Here is a 23,801-nt window from a genome sequence, read left to right as displayed (position 1 = left end):
TTTCTTTCCAAAAATTTCCTTGAGTGAGTGTGGCATGGAGGATATTTCCTGAGCAAGGGAAACCAGTGGCTGGGTGACAGGAATATGACTGTCCCTCTCCCAGCACCTGTTAACTGCACAGCTGTAGTTCCTCAGGGAGAAGTAGGGTCTCACTAGCTCCTCTCTCAGCAAGTACACTGATGAGCCCAGTCTTGTACAGGTCTTGTTCAAGTATCCATTGCTGCTTTGAGTTCATGGGTCCAAAAGCGATGCCTGCCATGTCCAGAAGATAGTGGCTCATACCACTCCTGTGTATCTCTGGCTCTTAACATTCTTTCTGTTTCCTGTTGCATGATGTTCTGTGAGCTTTGCAAAGGGAAATATAGAGAAGCCTTTGGGGGCTGAGAATTCAACAGTCACTTAGCACTTTGACCATTTATGAGTTTCTGTGTTGTTACCCACTGCAAACAGAAGGTTCTCTCACCAAGGCTGTGAACAGCACTTACCGTAGGCAGTAGTCCATTTAGCAAAGTAGGCTCCCCTTTAGGACCCATGACCTGCCCAGCCATGCACTGTTGGCCAGTTTACAGTACCAGATGTGAATTCTGCTTATAGAACAGGCCTCAAATGCAATTAGAAAGTCATTGTTTACCTCTCCATAAGAGTCATGCCACTTCCGGTATGTCTTGACTGTAGATTGATAGTGTATCGTGAAGGTTTACAGATCTGTAAGAATGTGGATTTTTTTTTCTCTCCCAGTCACTACATAGTATCTTCTAGCACTATAAAAAGTCCCATCCAACTTCCAGGTTGATAGCTCTATATCATGCAACCAAAGTGTAAATGTGTCTTCAGCAATTACCTTGTTTTGCTCGGCAGCCAATGATAATGGTACTTGTATGAATTATTTTTGAGGGGGGGAGGGAGAGGTTGGGGTGTCTTTGGAACCTCTTTGACCAACAACTTAGAAGGAAGTATTCCATACCCTCTTATTGGGGTTATTAATAATCTTGGTTTCTAGGAGTAACATTATCTATTCATACAGGGTACCTTTCTTCAAACTCTTTTTAATACTTAAAATTATTATTTTTAGCTACTTTACAAACTAGTAGCTTCTGTATGGCTTCTTTGTACATCATTTGTTTTAGCTTTTCTCCTTACCTCCTCATGTCTCATCCCTCAGTTCCATTCTCACACAAACCTTTCCTTCCCCAGGATGCCCCCACAACATTCCTATCACATGTGCTGTACTATCACCTCCCCCTACGTAAGTCTCCTTCCCATCCCTTCTCTAATTGCTCCGTTTTTTTAGCTTCTTAACCTGTGCAGACAAGCTGAACTCATAAATAGATGTGCATGTAAGGGATGGCAGATGGCATTTGTCGTTCTGTGCCTTGGTCACCTCACTTATTCCTGAAATTTGTTTGTTTGTTTGTTTGCTTTACAACCTGATAAAATTCTGCCGTGAATGTGTGCTATACTTTTATTATTTATGCATCAGCGAATGAACACGTGGGTTGAATCAGTTTCCCATCTGTTGAACAACAGCAGTGAACGTGAATGTGCCATGTCTCTGCAGTGACATGAAAGTCTTTGCTTGTTGGCCCAGGAGTAGGAGAGCTGTTGTCGTACAGTGCTCTGTGTTTAACTCCTTGAGGATTTTCTTTTGTGATTTCCACAGTGGCTACATTAGTGTGCACTCCTGCCTGCATTGATAATGCTTCATCCTCCTATACACCCTCACCAGCATTTGGCATCATTTGTTTTCTTGATGATAGTCATTCTGACTGGGGTCGGATGGGACCTCAAAGTAGTTTTGCTTTGCATTTACCTGAAACTTTAAAAGAAATAATTCATTGGCCATTTGGATTTATTTTTTTGAGGACTCTGTGTCAATCCATAGTCCATCTTTTCACTGGATTGTTGATTCCTTCATGTTTATTTATTTTTTGGTAGAATATATTACAGACAGATTCCTCTGTCGGAAGTACACAGCCAGTGAAGCTCTTACATCCTGTAGGTCGCTGTTCCGTTTGAGCCTCTGATTTGCTGTACTTGAAGCCTTTGAGGTTTTCAGGGTTTCAGTGTCAGATGCTGGCCTCCGTCTCTGAGCCACTGAAGCCCTATTCTGAAAGTCCTTATGTTTCCCTACTCTTGAGCTGTTTCTGCTTTTCCCTGACCACTTCTGAGTGTCACATCTCACATGCAGGTCTTTGATCTATTTGGAGTTGATTTTTGTATAGGGTGAGAGATGAGTATCTAGTTTCATTCTTTTACATGTGAATTTTTCATTTTTCCAACACCACATATACATTGAAGTGGCTGATTTTTCTCCAATGTTGTTTTGAGCATATTTTTTTTGTTGTTGTTAAATACCAGCTAGCTATACATACGTGGGTTTATATCTCAGTCCTATTTCTATCCCATTGGTCTTCACATCTACTTGTGTGCCAGTACTGTATTGCTTTATTATTTTTGTTATTATTATTATTATTATTATTATTATTATTATTATTATTACTATTACTATTATTGCTATGGCTCTGTAGCTAAAAATTAAATTAAAAAATTGAAAATCTGGTTTGTTGGTGCTTCTGGTGTTATTGTTTAGAATTGCTTTGACTATCAAAGGTACCATATATTTGCATATTACTTGTTTATTAAGTTTTAGTGTGTGTGCATGCACCCATGCCTGTCTGTGTGCCTGTATGTACATATGTCTCTATGTCTGTCTATCTGTATAGACTATCAGCATGCATGTGGAAGTCAGAGGAGAAGTTGTAGGAGTTGGTTTCCTCCTCACCTCTGTGGGCTCCACTGGGTGCTAACAGGCACCCCACCTCCGAGCCATCTCACTGGTCTCCCCGTGAATTTCAGGATTTCTGTGAAGAGTGGCTGTAGAATGGTGGCGAGGGTTACATTGAACCATTAGATTGTTTTTTGATGGGAGCAAAACACTCATCTTACAATATTAATTTTTCAGTGGGTGTCCATAGAAGATCATTCTATGTTCTAGTGTCTTCTCAATTTTCCTCTTCAGTGTTTTAAATTTTACATTGTAGGGCATGTTTCACTTTCTTGGTTAGGTTCATTCCAAGGCTATTTTGGGGGTTGGGTGAAGTTGTGAATAGGACTGTTTCCCTATTTTCTTTTTTAATACTTTTATTACTGGTATATAGGAAGGCTACTGATTTTTGTATCTGAGGGTGCTGGAGAGATAGGTTAACAGTCAAGAGTATTGACTCTTACAGAGGTCTTGGTTTTCATTCTCAGCACCTACATAGTGTCTCACAACCATCTGTAACTCCTGTCCCAGGAGATCCAACTCCTTCTCTTGGCCTCCATTGGCATCAGGTACACATATAGTATACTACTTGTAGACAAAACACCCATATATACAAAATAAATAATGTTTTAATTTCATTTTAATGCTAATTTTATATCTTAGCACTTTGCAGAAGTGTTCTGGTGTACTCTGTAGGATTACTATGTATATAGACTCATATCATCTGCAAATAATAATACTTCTAACCTTCCTTTCTTATTTGTATTCTCTTTCTTTCTTTCTCTTGTCAAATGTGCTGTGTAGGACTTCAAGCACTGTCCTCAATAGGAGTGGACAGAGCATATGTAGACCCTTGTCTTGGTCCTGGTTTTAGTGAGAATGCTAGTTGCTCTTCTTTTAGAATGCTGTTGACTTGATGAATCTGGCACATTGTATGCATCCCTTAGTATATTGAGATGTGTTTCTTCCACTCCTACTGTTTTCATAGATTTTATCCTGAGAGAATGTTGAACTTGCCAAAGGCCTCTTTTGCAGCTATTGAAATTATCATGTGATTTATGTCCTTGAGTGTGTTTATATAATATATTTGTTGGTTTGTATATGTTGAAACATCCCTGAGTCTCTGGAATGAAACTACCTTTATCATGGTGGTCTTTTTGACATGTTCTTGAATTTAGTTTTTAGATATTTTTGAGAAATTTGTGTCTCTGTCCATTAAGGAGATTGGACTCTAATTTTCTTTTTTCATCATATTTTCTTCTAATTTTGACATATCTTACTAAGCCAATTTTTCTTTCATTAATTATATTATTTTTATATTTCTGTTCATTAACTTCTGCCATATTAATATAGTATTAGTAGTATTAGTAGTAGTAGTAGTAGTATTACATTTGTTTGTGGTATGTGTGTGTACATGCATGCACTTGCATGTCAGAGGACAAATAGCAAGAGCCAGTTTTCCTACTGTGCTTAGTGATTCATATTTCTAATAGCTAGAATATCTTTCCTATCTTTCTACTCTAAGATAGTATATTGCTTTGAAGGCAAAGTATGTGTCTTGGATACTATTATTAAAATCTAGTCTGCTGGACTATGTCTTTTCATTAGAGATTAAGACCATTAATAGTTATTATTGAAAGATGTGTATTAAGTCCTGCCATCTTGCGTAGCTCTTAGTGTTGTAGAATCTTAGTGTACACTAGGATTCTGTGAAAGTTGGTTCCTCTGAGGTTTTCAGCTTTCTGAGTTCTGTTCAGTTCTGAACAGGATGTCTTTTCTAGTCTCATACATAGTGTTTGTTGTGTACAGTCTCGTCTTTTGGGTTTAGTTTACTAGGGTCTTTGGTTGTGGAGCTGAGGCCACAGCAGAAATTCTTTTGAAGTGCTGTCTTGCTCCTGTTCTGTTGGTTGTCAATGCCAAAGGGAAGGGCCTTTCCCCGGCTTCCCTTTGTGCTGCTCGTCTGCCTTGGTCATAGCTACCCCAGTCCAACTACAGAGGATGTCTGCTGCCTTTCCGATATTTTTCATCTTTCCCAGCTTATTACATAGAGGGACTTTTCCAACTTTATCTTCTGAGGAGTACTTTTTTTTGTAGATGTTTTCGATTAGCATACATGAATTACATAAAACAGTGGGTTCAATCATGAGATATTCACAGCACATATAATGCACAACCCTCTTTGAAGGAGTTACTTTATGTATATCTTAAATTGACATGTAAAGAATAGCTATTTAGTTGGTTATTGCTTACAGACAGTGGCTTTTGCATCAGTAGTAACTGACAACATTTATCTTCTACAATTACATAAAATCCTTGCTAGAGGGTAAATCCATGGCATCTATGTTTGGACTGATCAAAAAGTCTTTACGCTGTTCCGTTTGAGATAGGTCCCCTGCTAGCTGGAAACATTTTGGAACTAGCTCTCAAGAACCTTATTGAAACTACAGGTGGCAGTCCAATGTCAGTGGATGGACTGGAAAAAATTTTAATTACAATAGAAAAATTCCTGAAATGTAGCATAAGTAACAGACCTTGGGTTGGGACAGGGACAAAGCTTTTTAATGAAAAGTTTAGTCAAGTATATACGTACTTGAAATAATCAGTGGTTTTTATCTGTACAATTTCACTGTGCTTGAAGCAATATTTGGCAATCTTTGGAATTCATGTTGAATATCTTTTCTTTTTTTAATCTGTCTCATTTTCTTTCTGTCTACTTGTTTTTTTGTTGTTGTTTGTTTGATTGATTGCTTTTTATGGTGTCGATGAATTAAATTCCAATTCCTCCATATGTTAGGAAAGCCTGATCCTCACCCCCCCCCCCGCCCCAGTCCCCATGTTAAATCTATAAATATATACAAAACAGGAGGGGGGAAATGTGCCTGGGTAAGAGACAAGATCCTATTTAGTAAACCTCAGCAAAACCAAGGCCAACTAAAACACTTTATATAGAGCAGTATTGAGAGAAATTGAAAAATCATAAAGCCCCCTGATATGTCTGTTGAAAAGATCATCTTGTAGTCTGTGTAAACAATCAGATTCATATGGCCTAAATAAACCAAACTTAGCCTTGGATTTTCTTTAAAAGATATAAGAAACAGTAAGTTACTTCTTTCTATTCTTGGCCTTCTACCAACCAGTGACACTTTAGGTGCAAAGACAAGATACACAGCAGGTTTGTGGTTTGATTTGGTTTGGTTTGGTTTAGTTTTGCCTAAAATTCCGTGTGTTGCAGAAAAACTACAGGTATCTTTTTCAGTAATTTGATAAGTATTCCTTACCAAGTCCACTTAAAGTGCATGTCCAGTTCTCCACATCCAGAGAAGCACAAAGCTGTACAGTAGTCTTCTACTGTGTGCAGAGTCCTACCATCTACATGCAGTATATGAAGCAGGATTCATTTTTACCATAAGCAATGTTGCTGGGGTTTGCAAATCCGTAGTTGATAAAGTTAATTTGGGAGAAGGAAGAGAGAATGACATATTGGCTACCTTCAGGGGAAAGACTCTTAACAGTCCAGATGGTAGCAGAGGAGATCCCACTTAGAGATTTGAAACTCTAGACTTGATAATGGCATGACTCAGGCATATGAGATTAAATGCCCTACTTCCCAAGACTCTCGTAAGGATAAGGAGGTCTCTCACCTTTGACTAGAAGAGTCCTTAGAATTAACATGAGATTCTGGTTAGAGAATACATTCATTAATTTGCTTATTTTTACCTGAGCACCTATCACCAAGTACCCAGGATGTTCAGATACAAAATCATTTCTGTGCAACCAGTAACATGAAAAAATGAAATAGCATGTATTTTGAAAATTCATTTAAAGGGTAAGAATTGTTAGAGGCCCAAATCTGTTACATCATTCTTAATGATAGGAGGTAAGACTAGAGATGGAGAAATGGTGCAATTCTGACTCCTTGACCCAGAAAGTTTATAAGGCACAAATACTTAGAAGAGAAGTTGGAAAGGCTGTGACATTAAAAAGTGGTAGAGTGTTAGCATAGCAAGCATGAGGCCCTAGGTTCTATCCACCAAACTGAAAATAAATACAGCAATTTATTTTAAAAATCAATCAAAAGGAGTTGGAATCCTAAGAGGAGAGAAAGAGCAGAAATATGTCCACAGTATCTGCAATTTGGACCTGCTACCGTGGAGAGCAGGAACGGCGGCAGAAGATGAACTACAAATCCATTCCAGTTTGTGTACCCCAATCCCCAGCTCTACCTTACCTGTCTAGTGACGGCTGAGCATTTAGCTTCCCCGTGCCCAGCATGCAGAGAAGATCCCAGTCATACTGAGAGCCTATTTGACAGCACTGGGTGGAAGGGAGAGTGAAGTTAGAAGCCTGGAGCCTAAGCTTTTGGAGAAGAGCTTGGAGGCACTATTCTAAGTTCCACTGTGGTTTCTCTAGGAGTGTTGTTTACAAAATATAGGAAAAAATCATATATTCATCTGAACAGATACAGAAAGGAGGACTTGAGAAAATTGAGCACCAAGTTTCTCAGCCAAGTTTTATTATTCTTTCGCATTGATTTCAGGAACCCTGACCTCTTGACTGGAACTGAGACATGCGTGCATACACTTACAACTTGTGTGTAATCTTATAGTAGAATACCTATATGTTATGAAAGATATGATTGGTATAGAAACAGTTATGTAGGTTTACTGGAAACTTACATAGGAAGTCCATTTAAAACAGAAGTTTAAAAGAAAAAAATCATGGGCCAGGTAGTAATGGTGCAGGGCTTTAATCCGAGCACTCGGAGGCAGAGGCAAGTGGATCTCTGTGAGTTTGAGGCCCAGCCTGGTCTACAGAGTGAGTTCCAGGACAGCCAGGACTACACAGAGAAGTCCTTATCTTTAACCCCGCCTCACCCCCCCCCCCCCAAATTCCATGAATTACATAGAAATAAATTACTGAAAGATGTGGAAAACCCCCATACAGCAGTGTATTACAGTATTTAAGGCAATAGAAAAAGATTTAATAAACAGAGAGAGTTCTACATTTATAGATTGAAAACTCAAAATTGTTACTTCCCCCTAAATTAACCTGTAAATGAGTTATAATCAGGCTAATTATAATCCTAGCAGATTTCAAACAAGTCCAGAAATTTAAAAGTTGATTTTTAAAGCATACAAGAAAACCCAAGAACACACGCAAATGGGGGAAATTCAAACAGCTTAATAACAGTCATAACGATACTACTTTCAGATTTGCTGAGCAATTTAGTAATCAGGACAGTATAGTGTTGAAATCGGTCAGATAAATAGATATGCAGGACTAACTGTTGAGAATTGCACCTTGAAAACCATGGCATCGCAAGGATGAAAAGCCATGCTGTTGCTAAGTGTGTACTATGCTGCTAAGCTGTGGCATTTGCTAAGTTAGATTTTTAATGTACATCTTGCATATGCAATAACTTTGTGGGAATTTAAACTCATTGGGACTCAGGGACCATCTCTAGTAGTCATGAAATAAAAAATTAATGAATTGGATTTTTATTAAAATAAAAACTAGAGGAATTGTTAAGAGAAATGAATGAGGGAGCCACCAATTGGAAAACAGTAGTGAAGCCGGGGCCTCAGTCCTCCCTCTCCAGTCCCAGCACTGGGCAGGGAAAGGCAGGAGGATCAGAGCTCAGGTTCCTTCTCAGGCACACAGCAAGTTTAAGGACAGTCTATACTGCATGAGACTGTCTCTAAAAAACATCAGAATGAAATAACAGTTCCTACAAAGTGTATTTAATATAGATGTCATTCACAGAATAGGGTTATTTTTGAAATTTTCATACAAAATATTTGATGATATTTTACCCTCCCTCCAACCTTAACAGATCCTCCCGCTGTTCCCACAGTGGAGTCACCTGGAGTGTGGTTGATGTACTCAGCATTACTTCTTGAAGAAAACTGATTTTCCTTTTCCTGGCAGCTATCAGTTGCCAAGAAATTCTTGGTTAGGGATTAGACTCGGTTTCCATTTCCCCTTTTCTGTTCTGGGATCTATCTGGCTTGAACTTGTAGAGGTTTTGTGTTTATTGTCATAGGCTCTGTGAGTTCATATGTGCATCAGTTCTTTTGTGTTTCATTATCTGTGTACTGTTCTACATAGTGTGCTGAGTCTTGAGGCAGGGGTGTAATAAAGACACAGTTAGGCTAGAGTGTGCCAGAGTCTCTACTCTCTGTACTGTCCCATTGTGGGTCTCTCTGTTACTTATCCTCTACTGTGAGAAAAAGCCTCTCTGATGGGGTGGAGTACTGCCCTGATCTACACATATAGCAATATGTTATTAGGAGTCATTTTATTCCTCTGCTCATCTAGAACAATAATAGATTTTACATTATAGCTCATTACCTATGCAGTGTCAAGTTCTTAGCCTCATTAACAGTTTCAGATACAGTTTTGATCTCATTCATGGAGCAGGCCTTAAGTCCAGTAAAAGTAAGTGGTTGGTTTTCCTTATATTATTTGAGCCACTATTACCTCGTGGGTTTATCTTGCAGGCAGGTTACTGTTACAGCTCACAGGGTTTGTATTCATTGACGTTACCTTTTTCCTCTGGTAGCACGTATAGCTCCCAGCACTGTGCTAGCCAACAGGAGGGAAGCTTCTAGTCAGACACTGGGTTAATCCTCCACATTTGATGATGTAAATAACTATTAGAATTTAGTTTCTAGAACTTAGTGAGAGCCAGGCATGGTGGCACATAGATACATTCTCAGTGCCCAGGAGGCTGGAGCAGGAAGATTATTGCAAATTCAAGGCAAGCCTGGGCTATGTAGTGAGACCCGCAGACACACACAGACATGTACAGTCTCAGAGCAGGGTCTCTGAGGAGGGTGAAGGTTGTGTGTGGTGTGGAGGTCAGTGCAGCTCATGGTGAATTGAGTGTTAGGGATGGGTGACAAATCACAGCAAACTGGGGCTGGAGATATGCTGTGGCAGTTAAGAGCACTTACTTGACATTCCAGAGGATTCAAGGTCAGTTCCTAGCACTCAAGTAGGGCAGTGATTCACAGTCACCTATGACTCTAGCCCCAGAGTATTCAGCACAGCACATACAGTCTTCTGTGGGCGCACATGTGCACATATAAATAATAATAATAATAATTAATCATCATCAGGGATATCTGTGTTTTTAAGATGTGCTGTTCACATGTGAAGATATAAGGAGAATGAACATTCAGTAGCTTCTTGCCTGCTGGAAGAAGCCTAGACTTCCTTTCCCATTATGACTTGCGGCTGTTTGAAAATAGCATTACTAAACCTGTTAGATGTATCCATAAATCAAATATTTACAGGCTGAAGCCTTTGAGGAAAGTGACATCTTTTTGACCTTGATCTTTGCCAGGAAGTTGAAGTGTTACTATTTTGGACTATCTTAAAATAAGATATATTGCCCCTAAATCTAGTTATACTCAAGAGAAGAATGTGAGTGATGCAAGATACCCAGCTATGCGCTAGCTCTAGGCAGTTTATCTTTTCCCTTTAACTCACCCAACAGGATTTCTTAAAAGGAGCAGCTACCTACTCTTCACATTGCCTCTGCATTCCCCCTTTTCAATGTGATAATCTGTTGGTCAATTTCTATCTTCTTTTAACTTCTAACAGTAAAGAAAAGTCACAAATTACTTGACCCTTTGCTTCGATTGCCTGCCCCTAATTTTATTTCCCTTAGTTGCACCAGTGTGAAGCAAGTCAAAACCAGTTTGTACACTACAAGTGCTTTGCTCTGTGAGTTTATTGCTCAATTTGAGCAGCAGTGTAGGGTAGAATTTTTTTCCTGCACTGTTACATAGCATTGTTAATATTTTCTAAGTATGTACATTCTCAGTGAAATAAGGCTTTTAATGGGTAATAAATATAGCATAAATATATTGGGCCACAGTGATATGTTTCTTGAGAACATCTTCATTTAAAAAATTCCATTAACTTTTTCTAATTATAAAAAGAAAAATTAATAGTACGTGATTTGGAAGAAACAAATGTGTACTTTCAGAAGGATAACTATTTAACAAAATTAGGTATTTCAGGTCCCAACTGCCATTTGAAATATTTTCATAGGAAGTTTCATAAATTGTTCCCAGCTAAATAGCTCTGGTCACGGTGCCAGGGCTTCTCTCTGCAGTTTCCCAAACACTAGCTGGTTTGTGAAGTGTGCATCTTGCAGCGGCTGCCCATAGCTCTCAGAGTGAGGTGCACATTTTCCAGCTGGGTCAAGTAACACTCATGATTGAACATTTGCCAGCCTCATCACACTGCACTGTCCACTCCTGTGATAAATCCCAAGTACCTCATAATTCCTCAAATATGTCATGTTCTTTTTGCTTCCTTCTATGCTCATGGAATGTCTTTCATTTCCTCTTTTTGTTTTATAAATTAATATTTTTTGGTCTTGCATTAGCTCACATGTCAGTAAAACTCCAGGAAGCTGTCTGACCTGAGACTGCCTCTTCTGTTTCACTGGGTATTGAGAGTGAGCTTTTTCATAACATTCACGATACGTGCAGTGAGGTACTGCCTAACTGACCTCCCTGTCCCCCAAAACATGAAGCCATGAGAGCAAGCACAAGGCATTTAGTAAAGAAGTGCTACTTCTTTGAAGATGTAAATATTTTGGATCAACATTTATTTGTGTCACGCGTGAGGAATGTTGGCCTCGATGATCAGCATTACCCTTGCATTCCGTTTGTCTGAGCAACAATTCTGGAAGCAAAAGTTTTAGGAGTAAGCAGTAATGTAAGCATAGGGGAGATCCACGGGGCTAGGAAGGACAGGACAATTTGTCATTAATGAAAAGAGTAGGAAAAAATGCTGTGGCTTGTTAATGAAGAAACATTCAGAAAATTATGGTATAAATAATATAGTTTTATAGACTAATTTTGAAAATATTTGAACATATTCTGTATTATACCTAAAACTCTATGGAACAATATTCATATTTAAAATTGAGAATTAAGCCTCATGATTCAGTGTTTTCCTATAGTTTTATGAGATACTTAACTCATGGTAGATTTATACTCTTTGAGATTAGATTTGTAAAGATATAATAGTCTAAAATGCCCTAGCTATATATAGAAAACTATGTCTTTGAGTATTATTTAAAAATTTTCAACCAAGCAGTCACACACTTTGAAATGTAGGCAAATAAACAATACTAGTATACAAGACGAACTGCACATATTAACAAAAGAACCTCAGGCTGTTTGTGAGGTATGACCGATAATATATGGAAAGCCTCTCTTGCCGCTTAATAAATCTTAGCTGCTAGCTAATTCATTGCTCATTTTTTCAAACTTAAAAACACATCATTGGCAAAACTTTAAAAATTACACAACTAGTATTTAAAAAGTCAGTAATGAATAGTAACACTTTCATATCATTGCTACTCTTCCAACTCATTCTGATTATATAAAAATTACTAAGTTGCAATGATTAGTAGGCAGGAAAGGATGAATTTGCCTTCTGAATTCGCTGAACCTGAGTTCTCGAGCAAGATTTAACGCTGTTATCCTAGTGGGCCGAAGAGACGGCTCAGTGCTTTAGAACATTGTCCCCTTTTCCAGGTGCATCCGGGCTTTATTCCCCACACCCATATCTGGAGCAGAACTCCAGATTCCGGGCTCTCATACTTTCTTCTGGACTCTGTGGCCTTCTGCAGCTGATCTGTGCACATACACAGATACACACATAATTAAAAGTAAAATAGTGTTCAAAATGTTTTCATTAATGTTTATGTGCGTAGTAAGGGCTGGAGAGATGACTTAGTGTTAATGGGTGATTGCTGCAAAGCTCAAGATCTGAATTTAGTTCCAGGGACCCAAGTGATAGAAGAAGAGAGGCACCTCCTGAAAGTTGTCCTCTGTCCTGCACCAGGCACACTATGGCATGCTCATCTACCCTGCTCCCATGAAAGAATAAGTGCAAGAAAGTTTGTTTTTAAGTGTTATCATGATAAAATAAAACATTTTCAGTCAGACACAAGTTTGATCTTTCACTGCTGTTCAGTATGGCTGTACAGTTCAGTTGGGTTTAGCTGTCTTTATTCCTTGCTTCTGATGGTTGACTTACTATCAAAAGTAATTTTACTCATACAAAATCTATTTTTCTCATCTGGATATAGGAAATTGATAAACTTACTGGTTTTTAAAATTGTATTTTTTATTATTAATTTATTTTATGTATATGAGTACAATATAGTTGTCCTCAGACACACTAGAAGAGGGCACTAGGTCCCATTACAGATGGTTGTGAGCCACGTGGTTGCTGGTAATTTAACCCAGGACCTCTGAAAGAGCAGCCAGTGCTTTTAACGGCTAAGCCATCTCTCCAGCCCAGTTCATTGATTTTTTGATATGCATTTTGTTCAAATTTGAACAAAACATTTCTGAAAGCCTAATATTCTAGTAGTTTCTTACTAAGTATGTTTCAATATTTATTAGTGTCTTTGTAGAATGTAAATTCTCTGGGGACAATATGATGTCTGTTTCCTTTCATCCTTGTGCCATAAGTAGAAGCTATGGCACAGACTGACAAATAAATGTTTGTTCAAAAAATTAAGTTCATGAAAGCCATCCTATCACAAACATGGATTGTTTGATTTGTTTCAATTAAAACTTACTGCATACTTAGATTTATAGGGCTAAGAAACAGTTGTACTGATATTAAATTTGAACTGCTATATGTTTCCATTTTCTTTATTTCCCACAAAATGGTCTGGATCCGTCTGATTTATCTTCATATATAACATTTTCCTAGGCTCAGCTTTGGCTATGCTGAGGACTAAACAATTGACCCCTGTAAGGCCTTTTCATTTTGCTTATAATTCATGTATACAAACAGTTTTCATATATGAAATTAGTTGTGTGATTTTTCTCCTTTGTCTTTGTCTTCAGTCTGTCTTTTTGGGTAAGTAGAATGCTTTAGGAAGAAACAATAGTAGCTATGTCCTGCTCTTAGCCTTCCTTGATGATTTTTAACATAGTAGAACTTGAAGAATTACTTTGTACTTTATTCAGATGGATATAGTGTTAAAGTCTTTGGTTTACATTAAGAATTTTGCAAGGCAAATAGTGACTGACTCTCCAAAGGCGTTTATTGCTCTATTTCCAAGAGTTGCTGAAATCCAGTATAAATCTCTTATGTTATTTATTGTTATTGTTTTGTGTTTATTAACATAGTATTATCTACTAATAACAAATGCCACTATAAAAAAACCAGTAAAATGACTGCAGTAATGCCCAGTTATTTACCTTTGTTATAGTTCATCAAAGTAACATTTCTGAATGTATTTCTTTATTAATCAAATGTCTCCTGTCTGTTTTTGATAACAGCATGCTTCTACAGCTCTTTAGTTAATGACCTGACCATACATTTGTCTTGACTGGCTTCTGTTTACAGAAATTGTAAACCAGTTGAATGCTCTGAGCAGCTTAGATGAAGATCAAGATGACTGCATAAAGCAAGCAAATGTGCCCTCAGCTAAATCAGCCAGTTCCTCTGAAGGTCTAAAGCTCTCCTCCCTCTGCTTCTGATTGCCTGTCCTAACTGTGACTTGCTGCATTCTGACTTCTGTCTGCTTAGCTGTCAGTTTGTCCTTGTGTCATTTCTTGAATGTTCTCTCTGGTAATTTGTAGTGCACCATCTTGCAACAAGATAACAGACCTTATCGTTAACAAGTTTGTTAGCAAATTGTTTGATGTGAGTTCTTCTGAATCCCGCTGAGTTAGCCCCATGGTGTGTTAACCTTTTTATTTTGCTTTACTGTTGTACATGCACCTTCAAGAGCATTTGTGTCTGACTTGTTTAAAAGAGTTGCCCACAAGTCTTTTTAGCACTGAAAATCAAATTGAGTTGACATAGAAAGTTTACTATAGGTCATTATCTAATATAATCCCTATGTCAAATATGTTCCTTTTAGTTTATTTTCAAATGTTGGTGTACTACAAAATACTCGAATGGCATTCTGCCACTCATAAAATACTGTTTTATTATTTGCAGGTATTATTAATGTGAATTTTTATATTTTGATATATTTCATGAATTACCAAAACTCATGATTCATTGTAACTGTGATGAACTTTACACATGCACTTATTTTCAGAACTTATAAACACACTTAACTTTTTGGATGAAGCACAAAAGGACTTGGCCACTGTGAATACCAATCCATTTGATGAACCTGATGTAACAGAATTAAATCCATTTGGAGATCCTGACTCAGAAGGTAACATGTTCATCTACACACTTATTTTGCACGGAAGTAACTCCTCATGACACTGTTAATACCCACAGATCAGAGCATCGCTAAACCCTTAGCAAGAAAAGCTTCTTTTGTAGCAAGTGATAATGCACACTGACACCCACAAAAAGTTCTTGTATAGTCGAGTTTTCTCGAGCTGTAAATGTAGACATTTTTTTTCTCAAGGTTGGTGGTTGTTTATAATATTATTGCATTTAATACTACTTGCATTTGATCTTCATCCATTTGATGGAAAAGATAGTATAGGTCTTGAGATAACAGTATTTTACCTAGTGGGTATACTAAAGCCTCATTGATAGGCAGACTGTCTGAAGGAAGCCACACTGAGGGCCATACTGATACTGATGACTTCAAGGTGGTTTCTCTCTTCATTTATCCATTTCACTCTGATGTCCAGCACCCAGCTACTTCTAACTGCCAGCTACTTCCAACTGTGTGTCTCTAGCTGAGAACCACAATCAGTAGTGAGAGTGAGTTGTATGCGTGTGAGAGCATGGAGCAGAGACGGAAGAAACACTGCCATCATACATACATGCACATGTGTGCAGACACACAAGTACACACACACATGATCCCATTTTGTAAGAAATAAATCCAAAAGTTATCCCTGTAAATCACTTTTCTTACCAAGTCATTTTAAACTCTTAATGCTTGAAGAAGTGAGACTGCTGTTTAATTAAACTGCTTGCTCAGAGTGAACGCAAGAGCGATTAACTACCATTTGCATCTTTTGACTGCTCTTATGAAATCTTCAAGAGCTTGAAATGATCCTGCGACTGACGAGGATGGGAATAGTTTGAGTTTCGGGAATCGCTCCTTCGGTGGTGTCATTTCATGGTCCTTTCTCTTCATTTCTCTCGTACTTTACCAAGTTAGTCAGTGTAGCTTACTGAGGTTTAATTTTGTAAGCTATAGATTATGAGCATATTTAATATTTGAATAGAGTTACTGTAAATCTATAGTAAGTCTCAGAGGCAGCCACTTTATGCAGATTAGATTGCTCAGGCTCAGTCCAGTGATCTGAAATTGAGGTGAATGGGCACAGCTCTTCTTGACCACACATGTTGCTTTTAATTATGTATTGTGTATCTTTAAGTCTGTATGTTTGAAAATACTATAAAAATATTTTAAGATACAAGCATCTGGGCTTTTCATTTCAAAATTAAATATGTAACTTTGCTAGATATACATGAAACTGCTTTGTAGAAAGGGTAGTCAAATAATGTATTCTGTGATGTGACATAAGATTGCTAATTTCTGTTCGGAAATAATAAGCCAGTCTTATTCAGACTCTTTTAGCTATGTGTATAGAGCTAATAAATAAGTAGCAGCTATTATTCTCTTTACTGTGTGCTACTAGAAATTTTGGAATAAGCAATTTCCCAGGAATAATTTTTTTACTGATTCAAAAGTTGTATCCTCAATAAACGAAGATGTTTGAGGAAGGAAAATATATTGTAGTTGTTTAGATTATTTTTAGCAGTTTTAATTCTCATTCATTCACCTCTTTTTCAAAGGAAATAGTCAATGCCTCAGTGACCCAATTAGTAGGCAAGTGTTTGCTAGTGTGTATGTGAAATACACAGTTCTTTGCTGGCTGTTCAGTACACTGTAGTTTGCCCACTTTATGAAAAAAGAACATTTCATTCTTTGAGAATTTCATATGATATATTTTGAACACATATTTCCCCTCCTCCACCTCCTCCCAGATCTTCTTGATCACCCTACCGCCCAGCCTCACGCTCTTTCTCTTAGAAACACACACACATGACACGTGGAGCTTGCGCTGCCACTCCTGCTCGTTGGCTTTAGGTTTTATGACTAATAAATTTGCTTAGATCAGTTTCTATAATTATAATCTTGAAAGTAGAAGTAAAAATTTATTTCTGTTGACTAGCTTTCCATTGCTTAGGCATGTGTGCTCTGAAATGTAATAATAAAAAGTTGAGGGGAAAATTGGCATGCTTTCTTTGCCTATAGAGGATAGAAAATGCTTTCTTAACCTTATAATAGAAAATTTTAGCAGTGTTTCAATATTATGATGTTACAAAAGACATATCATTATTGAAACTTTTCTCTATAATTCATTTCAGTATTTATTATGATTTTGTGAGTTCCTTTATAATTACAATTATTTCATGATGGTATACAAAAATCTTAGTTCAGGGTTTTGTTTTGTTTTGTTTTGTTTTTTTGGTTTGTTTTAGTATTGTTTTGTTTGGTGCAAAGACAAAATAAAATTTCTAGACTAATTTCTGAAATATAAATTGTTTGACTATAAATTATAAAATTTTCAAGTTGAGCATGGAACTTCATAGATTGCGGCTACAGTATCGACTATTTAGGAGGTAGAAACAAGAGGTCACTTCGGCCCAGGAGACTGAGACCAGCGTGGCCAGTATAAAACTTTCCCAGTTCAAAAAAAATAAATGATGCCACAGCGGTGGCTCAAGAGTCAGGCCCCTGCTCCTGCTGCGAGGCCTTGGGCAGCAGCCTGTGATTACTGGAGGTACAATTCCAGGGATTCTCATGGTCTTTTCTGACTCCAAGGGCATCAGACATACAGGTATGCAGGGAAAATAATCGAATACATAAATAAAAATAATCTTTTAAAGGAGGAGGGACTGGGGACAATGGCTTAGCAGATAAAGATCCCAGCACCTGCATAAAAAACTAGATGTGGGGGTATAGGTCTGTAATCTCAGGGTTGAGAGTCAGAAAGTCATGTTATATGACTTGACATTTAAAAAGTAATAATAATTAGATTAAGTTGCTTGAGATGTTACTTATAAAACAATCATAATCTCCTTTGCTGTGGTTGTAATAGTGGAATAATTACGGGGCAGAGGTCAGCCACAATACCTTCCTCCGTTGCTTGCCATCTTCTTTAATTTCTGTTAGTTTAATTTGTTTTGAAACAGATTCTGCAACCTGGAGCTTACGGTTTAGGCTAGAGTGACAGTCCCTGAGATCTGCCTATCTCCATCCCCTCGGCCCATACACCCCAGCAGTTATGTATTGAGACTGCCATGTGGATGAGGGGGATCCAGACTCAGCATGAAGATGCTGGGGATGCAGACTCAGGCCCTCTGAGCCTTCAAGTTGCTTTTCAGAACCTCAATAATGGATTTCTGTTTTCTACTAAAATAATTATTAGAGTTTTCTGCATAATTTAAATTATTTTTAATAAACTATAATTTTTGACCTGCTCCACTTTAGGAAACCCCTATTTTAATCACCAAAACAGTGTTCAAATTTGTTTTCAAATTAAAATTTGAGTGTTTTGAAAGTGAATTTAGTGTAGCACATTAGTGAGCCTCCATCGTGATTTAATTTTCCCTCTCGTGCTTTCTCTTCAGAACTGAGAACTGAACCCAGGACTTTATGCTGGCTAGGCAAGCTCTCTACCACTCAGCTAAATCCCCAACCCCACCCACATGATTTTAATACAGCAATTCAACTTGAATTTCCTTATGCTGTTCTTGTTAATTAGGTTCAAGTTTATTGTCTCTAAAAGTTGAGGTTCGAAGTGGATATAATATAATTCAATGATAGAATGAACAAGGTCCTGGCTTCAGTCCCTTCCTGCCCTCCCCATTAGTGATGTGTAAGTATATGTTGTATACAGTCCAGAATAAGTGCTTTGATACCTAGATGATGCATACTGGTAGAACTACCAAGTGCCATTTAAAAATATCCATTTTTATGTTCTTTTAAAAATCAGTGATTCTGCACTCCCAAGTAGCTTAAAACTTGTAAAGTTTATATGCTATTATGCTACATGAGACACTTCAGAGAAGAGACATGTGAGGAAGGCTGGAGAGATACCTTCCTCTTTTTCTCTTCATTTTGTTTAAATTCATTAAATTACATAATTTATAAATTAATTAATGAATATTCTAAGGTGAGAGCATGTACTACTCTTACAAAGGACCCTCATTCGTTTCATAGCCCCTATATCAGGAGGCTTCACAGTCACTTGGACCTGCAGCTTTAGAGGATCTAACTCAAGTGCAGAAACCCCGCATGCACATACAAAACACACATGTATGCATGATTTAAGATAAAGTCAATCTTTTAGAGGCTTCCAGGAGATGAGAGGTGGCATTCAAGAGTTCTCTAACGAAGGAGGCAAAAATCCTACAATTTACATTTTGTTGACCATAATAAGGGTTTCTTAGCTCTTCAAAAACATATTCTTGTTTCATTATTGCTTTTGTACTCTCAACCACAGAGTTCATTTATTCAAGACTGCCTACTTTTAAAAACATTAAAAATAGAGGATATCATATGCTGTTAGTTTAACCTGTCTTTTGCTGTTGTTTTATAGAACCAATCACTGAAACAACTTCACCTAAAAAACCAGAAGAATCTTTTTATAATAACAGCTGTAATCCCTTTAAAGGTGTACAGACTCCACAGTATTTGAACCCATTTGATGAACCAGAAACTTTTGTAATGATAAAGGATTCTCCACCCCAGTCTACACGAAGAAAAAACCTAAGACCTGTAGACATGAGCAAGTACCTCTATGCTGATAGTTCAAAGAGTGAAGAGGAACTGGATGAGTAAGTACATCTGCTTACTAAGCTACCATCACAGCGTAGCCCATGTAGTAACTTCAGGAAACACTTCTGAAATGTTTATATGCATTGTATAAGTTAGCTGTAACTCACTCTGCTGCTAGAACTTCTTTTGAGAATACTTTTTTAGTAAGGTCCTGTTTCTTTTTTTTATCTTTTTTTTTTGTTGTTGAGAATTTCATACATGAATATGCTGTATTATATGATTTCTACCTTTTCCCTCACACCCTCCTCAAATTCATGTCCTTTTCTTTCATAATTACCTACAACAACAACAATCTACCAGGTCTGATTAGTGCTGCCTATATCTACAGGAATTTATGGCTGGTCACTTAGGCTTGGACAACCTCTTGGGGCTTGTGTCAGAAGGAAACTAACTTATCCTCTTTCCTTTCTTTTGTTGCAATTGACTGCCTGTAGCTCTTCAGCTTGGGGTGGAGCCTTGTGAACATTCCATTCCCTCCACCCTTGCTGCAAGTCTCCTAGCATCCTCTTGTGCAGGCCAACAGTGTTGTTGAGTTAGGGGGACCAACTCTCCTGCTGTTTGCAGAAGACAACATCTTATAGCAGTCCTCCTGGTCATCACAATTTACTTTTAATGTTTATTTTTCTTCATGAAGATATATGTCTGCTTACCCTGACACACCAAGTATGGGAAAATAGAATCTAGTTGGAATTACAATTGTGTTTTCTCATCAAAACTCTACGGAGTTTTTGATTCTAGCTGCATATGTATCAAAAGATGGCCTAGTCGGCCATCACTGGAAAGAGAGGCCCATTGGACTTGCAAACTTTATATGCCCCAGTACAGGGGAATGCCAGGGCCAAAAGGTGGGAGTGGGTGGGTAGGGGAGTGGGGGTGAGGGTATGGGGGACTTTTGGGATAGCATTGGAAATGTAAATGAGGAAAATACCTAATAAAAATATTTTTTAAAAATGGTATTTAGATGTTTTTGGTTGAAAATTGTAGGCATTTACTTCAATTCTGTTGCGGGAATTATAGAATTATATATTATACTGATTTGATCAAAAGACTTGTTCAGATACTTAACAGCACAATCCCAACATTTCTAAAAAGAGCCCATCAGAAGTTCAGTGTGAATAGTTCAGTGTGATCAGAGCTGCCATCTTGCTCAAGTCTGCAGTGGAGATAAGGGGGAGATGTTCATTCACATCACGATCTGGAGTTGCCCCGTGCTGATGGCTTGTGGCCTTGAGTGCACTTAAAGAGCAGCAACTACACTTTACTTTTAGTCCTAATACAGTAACACAGACTGGATTTAGCATCCAGCCTTAAGCAATTAAAAATAGAATAAAATATTTGAAACAGTGCTTTTGAAACATTAAAAACTAACTACAAGGGATAATAATCCACAAGAGAACAAAAAGGTGGTTTCCACAGTTGTTCTTCAAGTTCATATTTACAAATTTTTCCAGCCTTTTAGGGGTAGAAAAATTCACAGTCCCCAAAAACCTCCCTCAATTGGGGACACATAATTTGGATTTGTAGAATTGACAACATTAGTAAACCAAGGTGATTGTTGTGGTCATAAAAAGATAAAGAGCTACAAGAATATGTCTGTCAGGGTGTGGGGGAAGGAGATGCCTCAGCGGCCCATGCCAAGGTATCCCTTCCCCCTGAGAGACCAGACACACTGGTATAGTATAGAATAGAGTTTATTTAGGGCATGGGGAGGGGAGTTAAGAGAGTAGTAGAGGCAGAGAAAGGCAGAGAGAAGAAGAGAGTCGAGATGTAGAGATCAGCCATGACCACGTAGAGAGGAGGGGGGGGGAAGGAATGGGGCGAGAGGGGGCACAAGGGGGCAAGAGGCAAGAGAGAGGCAAGAGTTCTAGAGAGAGAGAGGAGGGGCCAAGCAGCCCCTTTTATAGTGGGTCAAGCCTACCTGGCTGTTTCCAGGTAACTGTGGGGATGAGCATACCTGGCTATTGCCAGGCACTGTGGAGGTGGAGTTTAGAGAGAATACTATAAAATCTGCAAACTGAGCATCAGAGAGGAGATTGGTTCTTCTTGCCTTTTTACCTGAGTATTATTAGAACATACAGGTGAATAGATTTTTCCATGAAAAAGAAGCACACTGAACAGCTGTGGGGAAATTTTCAATATGGAGTGTAGTATATGTTTTCCACTAAGCAAAGAGAAAGATTTTTCAAAACATAAGACATGAGGTAGAATGCTTAGACATGTATTGCCTCATTGGTGGCCAAGTTTGCTGACACCAAACACTCCCTAGGCCGGGCTCAAAAGCTCAAGGCAGAATCCGAAGAATCAGTCTAATTTTAAATGAGTTAACTAACCTGTATTCTACTCAAGCCTAAAAATAGCTAAGGCAATAGAAAATATGTAGCACCCAGACTATAAATTTAATTCTTTCTGACAAACAAATTTATCAGGCTAATAAAGAAACAGGAAAGTCTGACTGTAGGAAGAAGAAAGTCAAGTCATTGGCAGTGGGTATAGATGGGATAGGCAATGGAACTAATTAACAATATAGTAAAGTATTATAAATATATTTCAGAAGTTTGAAAAGGAACACATGAACATGAGTGATGGGGGATATACAAGTTGAACTTCCAGAAATGAGAGATGCAAAGTGTATAATGTGTGCTTTGGGGTGAGAGATTCACTATTTCTAAAGTGGGGGTGGTGAGAGATACAATGTGTCTAAAGTATGTATAGGGGAGTAAGAGATACAGTGTGACTAAAGTGGAGGTGAGAGATACAATTTGTCTAAAGTGTGTGGAGGGGAGTAAGAGATACAATGTGTCTAAAGAGGGGATGAGAGATACAAGTATATTATATTAAGTGGGTGGAGCTAATGCCATATTAAATGTTAACTGCAGAAAGAAAAAGACTGGCAAACCTAAAAATATAACCTTTGAAATTATTCTGATTACAATGTAGGGAAGAGAAATAAAGTAAGAACCAGTGAGCTTCTAGATAACTTCCAGTAGCCTAGCATGTAACTGGGATTCTAGATAGCAAACTGAGAGGGTGAATGGAATACAAGGAAGCACAGATGTGTGTACATCCGTTTATATACGTATGCATGTGCAAACACATGTACACATGTACACACATATATACATGGTACACACACACACACACACACACACCTCCCTACAAGTCCTAGAAGCTGAATGAGCCCCAAGTACAAGAAATATGAAGAAAGGCTTCAGAAAAATAGTTCAAACCAGAAGACAGTGAGGTAACTTTATTTTTAAATACTGAAAAAATAAATAAACTAAAAACCAGGGGCCTGTCACCACAAATTTCTCTTCCCGCCTAGTGCTGAAAGGATTTTTAGGTATCATATTTGCTCTGAAAGATAAGATTCTTGGAGAAAGATCTTCAGCAAGAAGAAAGTCATCAATTTAAAATCTGAATGACTGTAAAGGAAGGAAAGGCATAGAAGATGGACAACATGTTGATATATATACACATATAAACTCCATACCTTATTTTATAATCTCTTCAAAAGGAAATTGTTTGGATCTTAAGTAATTTATTTTTAGTTTTATAACATGTTACTCCTAACATGTATGGCAGCACAAAGTAGAGGCTGGACGGAAAAATGTGGATGTTTTCATTGTAAACTTCCTAGACACTGTGACTTGGAAATAAATATCTTTTTTTTTTTTTACAGATAGCATAATTATTTGTGTAATGAATCACAAGGAGTGTCCACAAAGGTCATAAAATTGAAAACTAAATTAACCTGGTTACAGGATAAAGATAAATATACAAATTCATTTACATTTATTTATAATGACAATAACCAGAAATAAACATTTTAAAATATCATTTAAAGGGAATAAGAATGTAACTCAATAACAACATGTGTCAAGGGCATGTGTTGGAACTCCAGCACCAAAAAGAAAATAATTATAAAACTATCAAAAATAGAACAAACAAAAAATAATAAATTAGGACAAAGATGATTAATGTCTGTCCCCTGAAAACAAAGTACTGAGAAGGTCATGCCTGGAGCCCAGGTCAGGCTCTTGTGCATATGATCCACGGATGCAGTTCCCTGTTAAGAGTTCTAGAGATGGGAAGAAAGAGAGGGAGGGAAATGGAAGGAGAGAATGGAGACAGAGGCAAGAGAAACTAATTGATTAGGAAAATTGACCTACGTGATTATGGGGTCCAAGAAAGCACACCATCTGTGCCTTT

The 23,801-nt window shown here is 37.8% G+C and overlaps 1 protein-coding gene across 28 annotated transcripts in view; it reads left to right on the top strand.

Moving 5' to 3' along the window:
- The window catches only part of Ehbp1 (EH domain binding protein 1), a 281,259-nt gene that overhangs the window by 121,030 nt on the left and 136,428 nt on the right, over nucleotides 1-23,801 (top strand). For 17 of the 28 annotated variants that reach the window (NM_001252515.1, XM_011243681.3, XM_011243682.3 and 14 more), the window contains exons 8-10: nucleotides 14,162-14,266; nucleotides 14,865-14,987; nucleotides 19,354-19,591. In NM_001252515.1, coding sequence (NP_001239444.1) covers nucleotides 14,162-14,266; nucleotides 14,865-14,987; nucleotides 19,354-19,591 — 466 coding nt within the window. The remainder of the gene's footprint in view (nucleotides 1-14,161; nucleotides 14,267-14,864; nucleotides 14,988-19,353; nucleotides 19,592-23,801) is intronic. The other 11 variants (NM_153078.4, XM_017314437.2, XM_030245789.1 and 8 more) reach the window with 3 other exon arrangements.

Source organism: Mus musculus, chromosome 11 (assembly GCF_000001635.26).
Source record: "Mus musculus strain C57BL/6J chromosome 11, GRCm38.p6 C57BL/6J".
In the NCBI taxonomy this organism is placed as follows: domain Eukaryota; kingdom Metazoa; phylum Chordata; class Mammalia; order Rodentia; family Muridae; genus Mus; species Mus musculus.
This window is presented reverse-complemented; position numbering and strand designations above follow the sequence as displayed.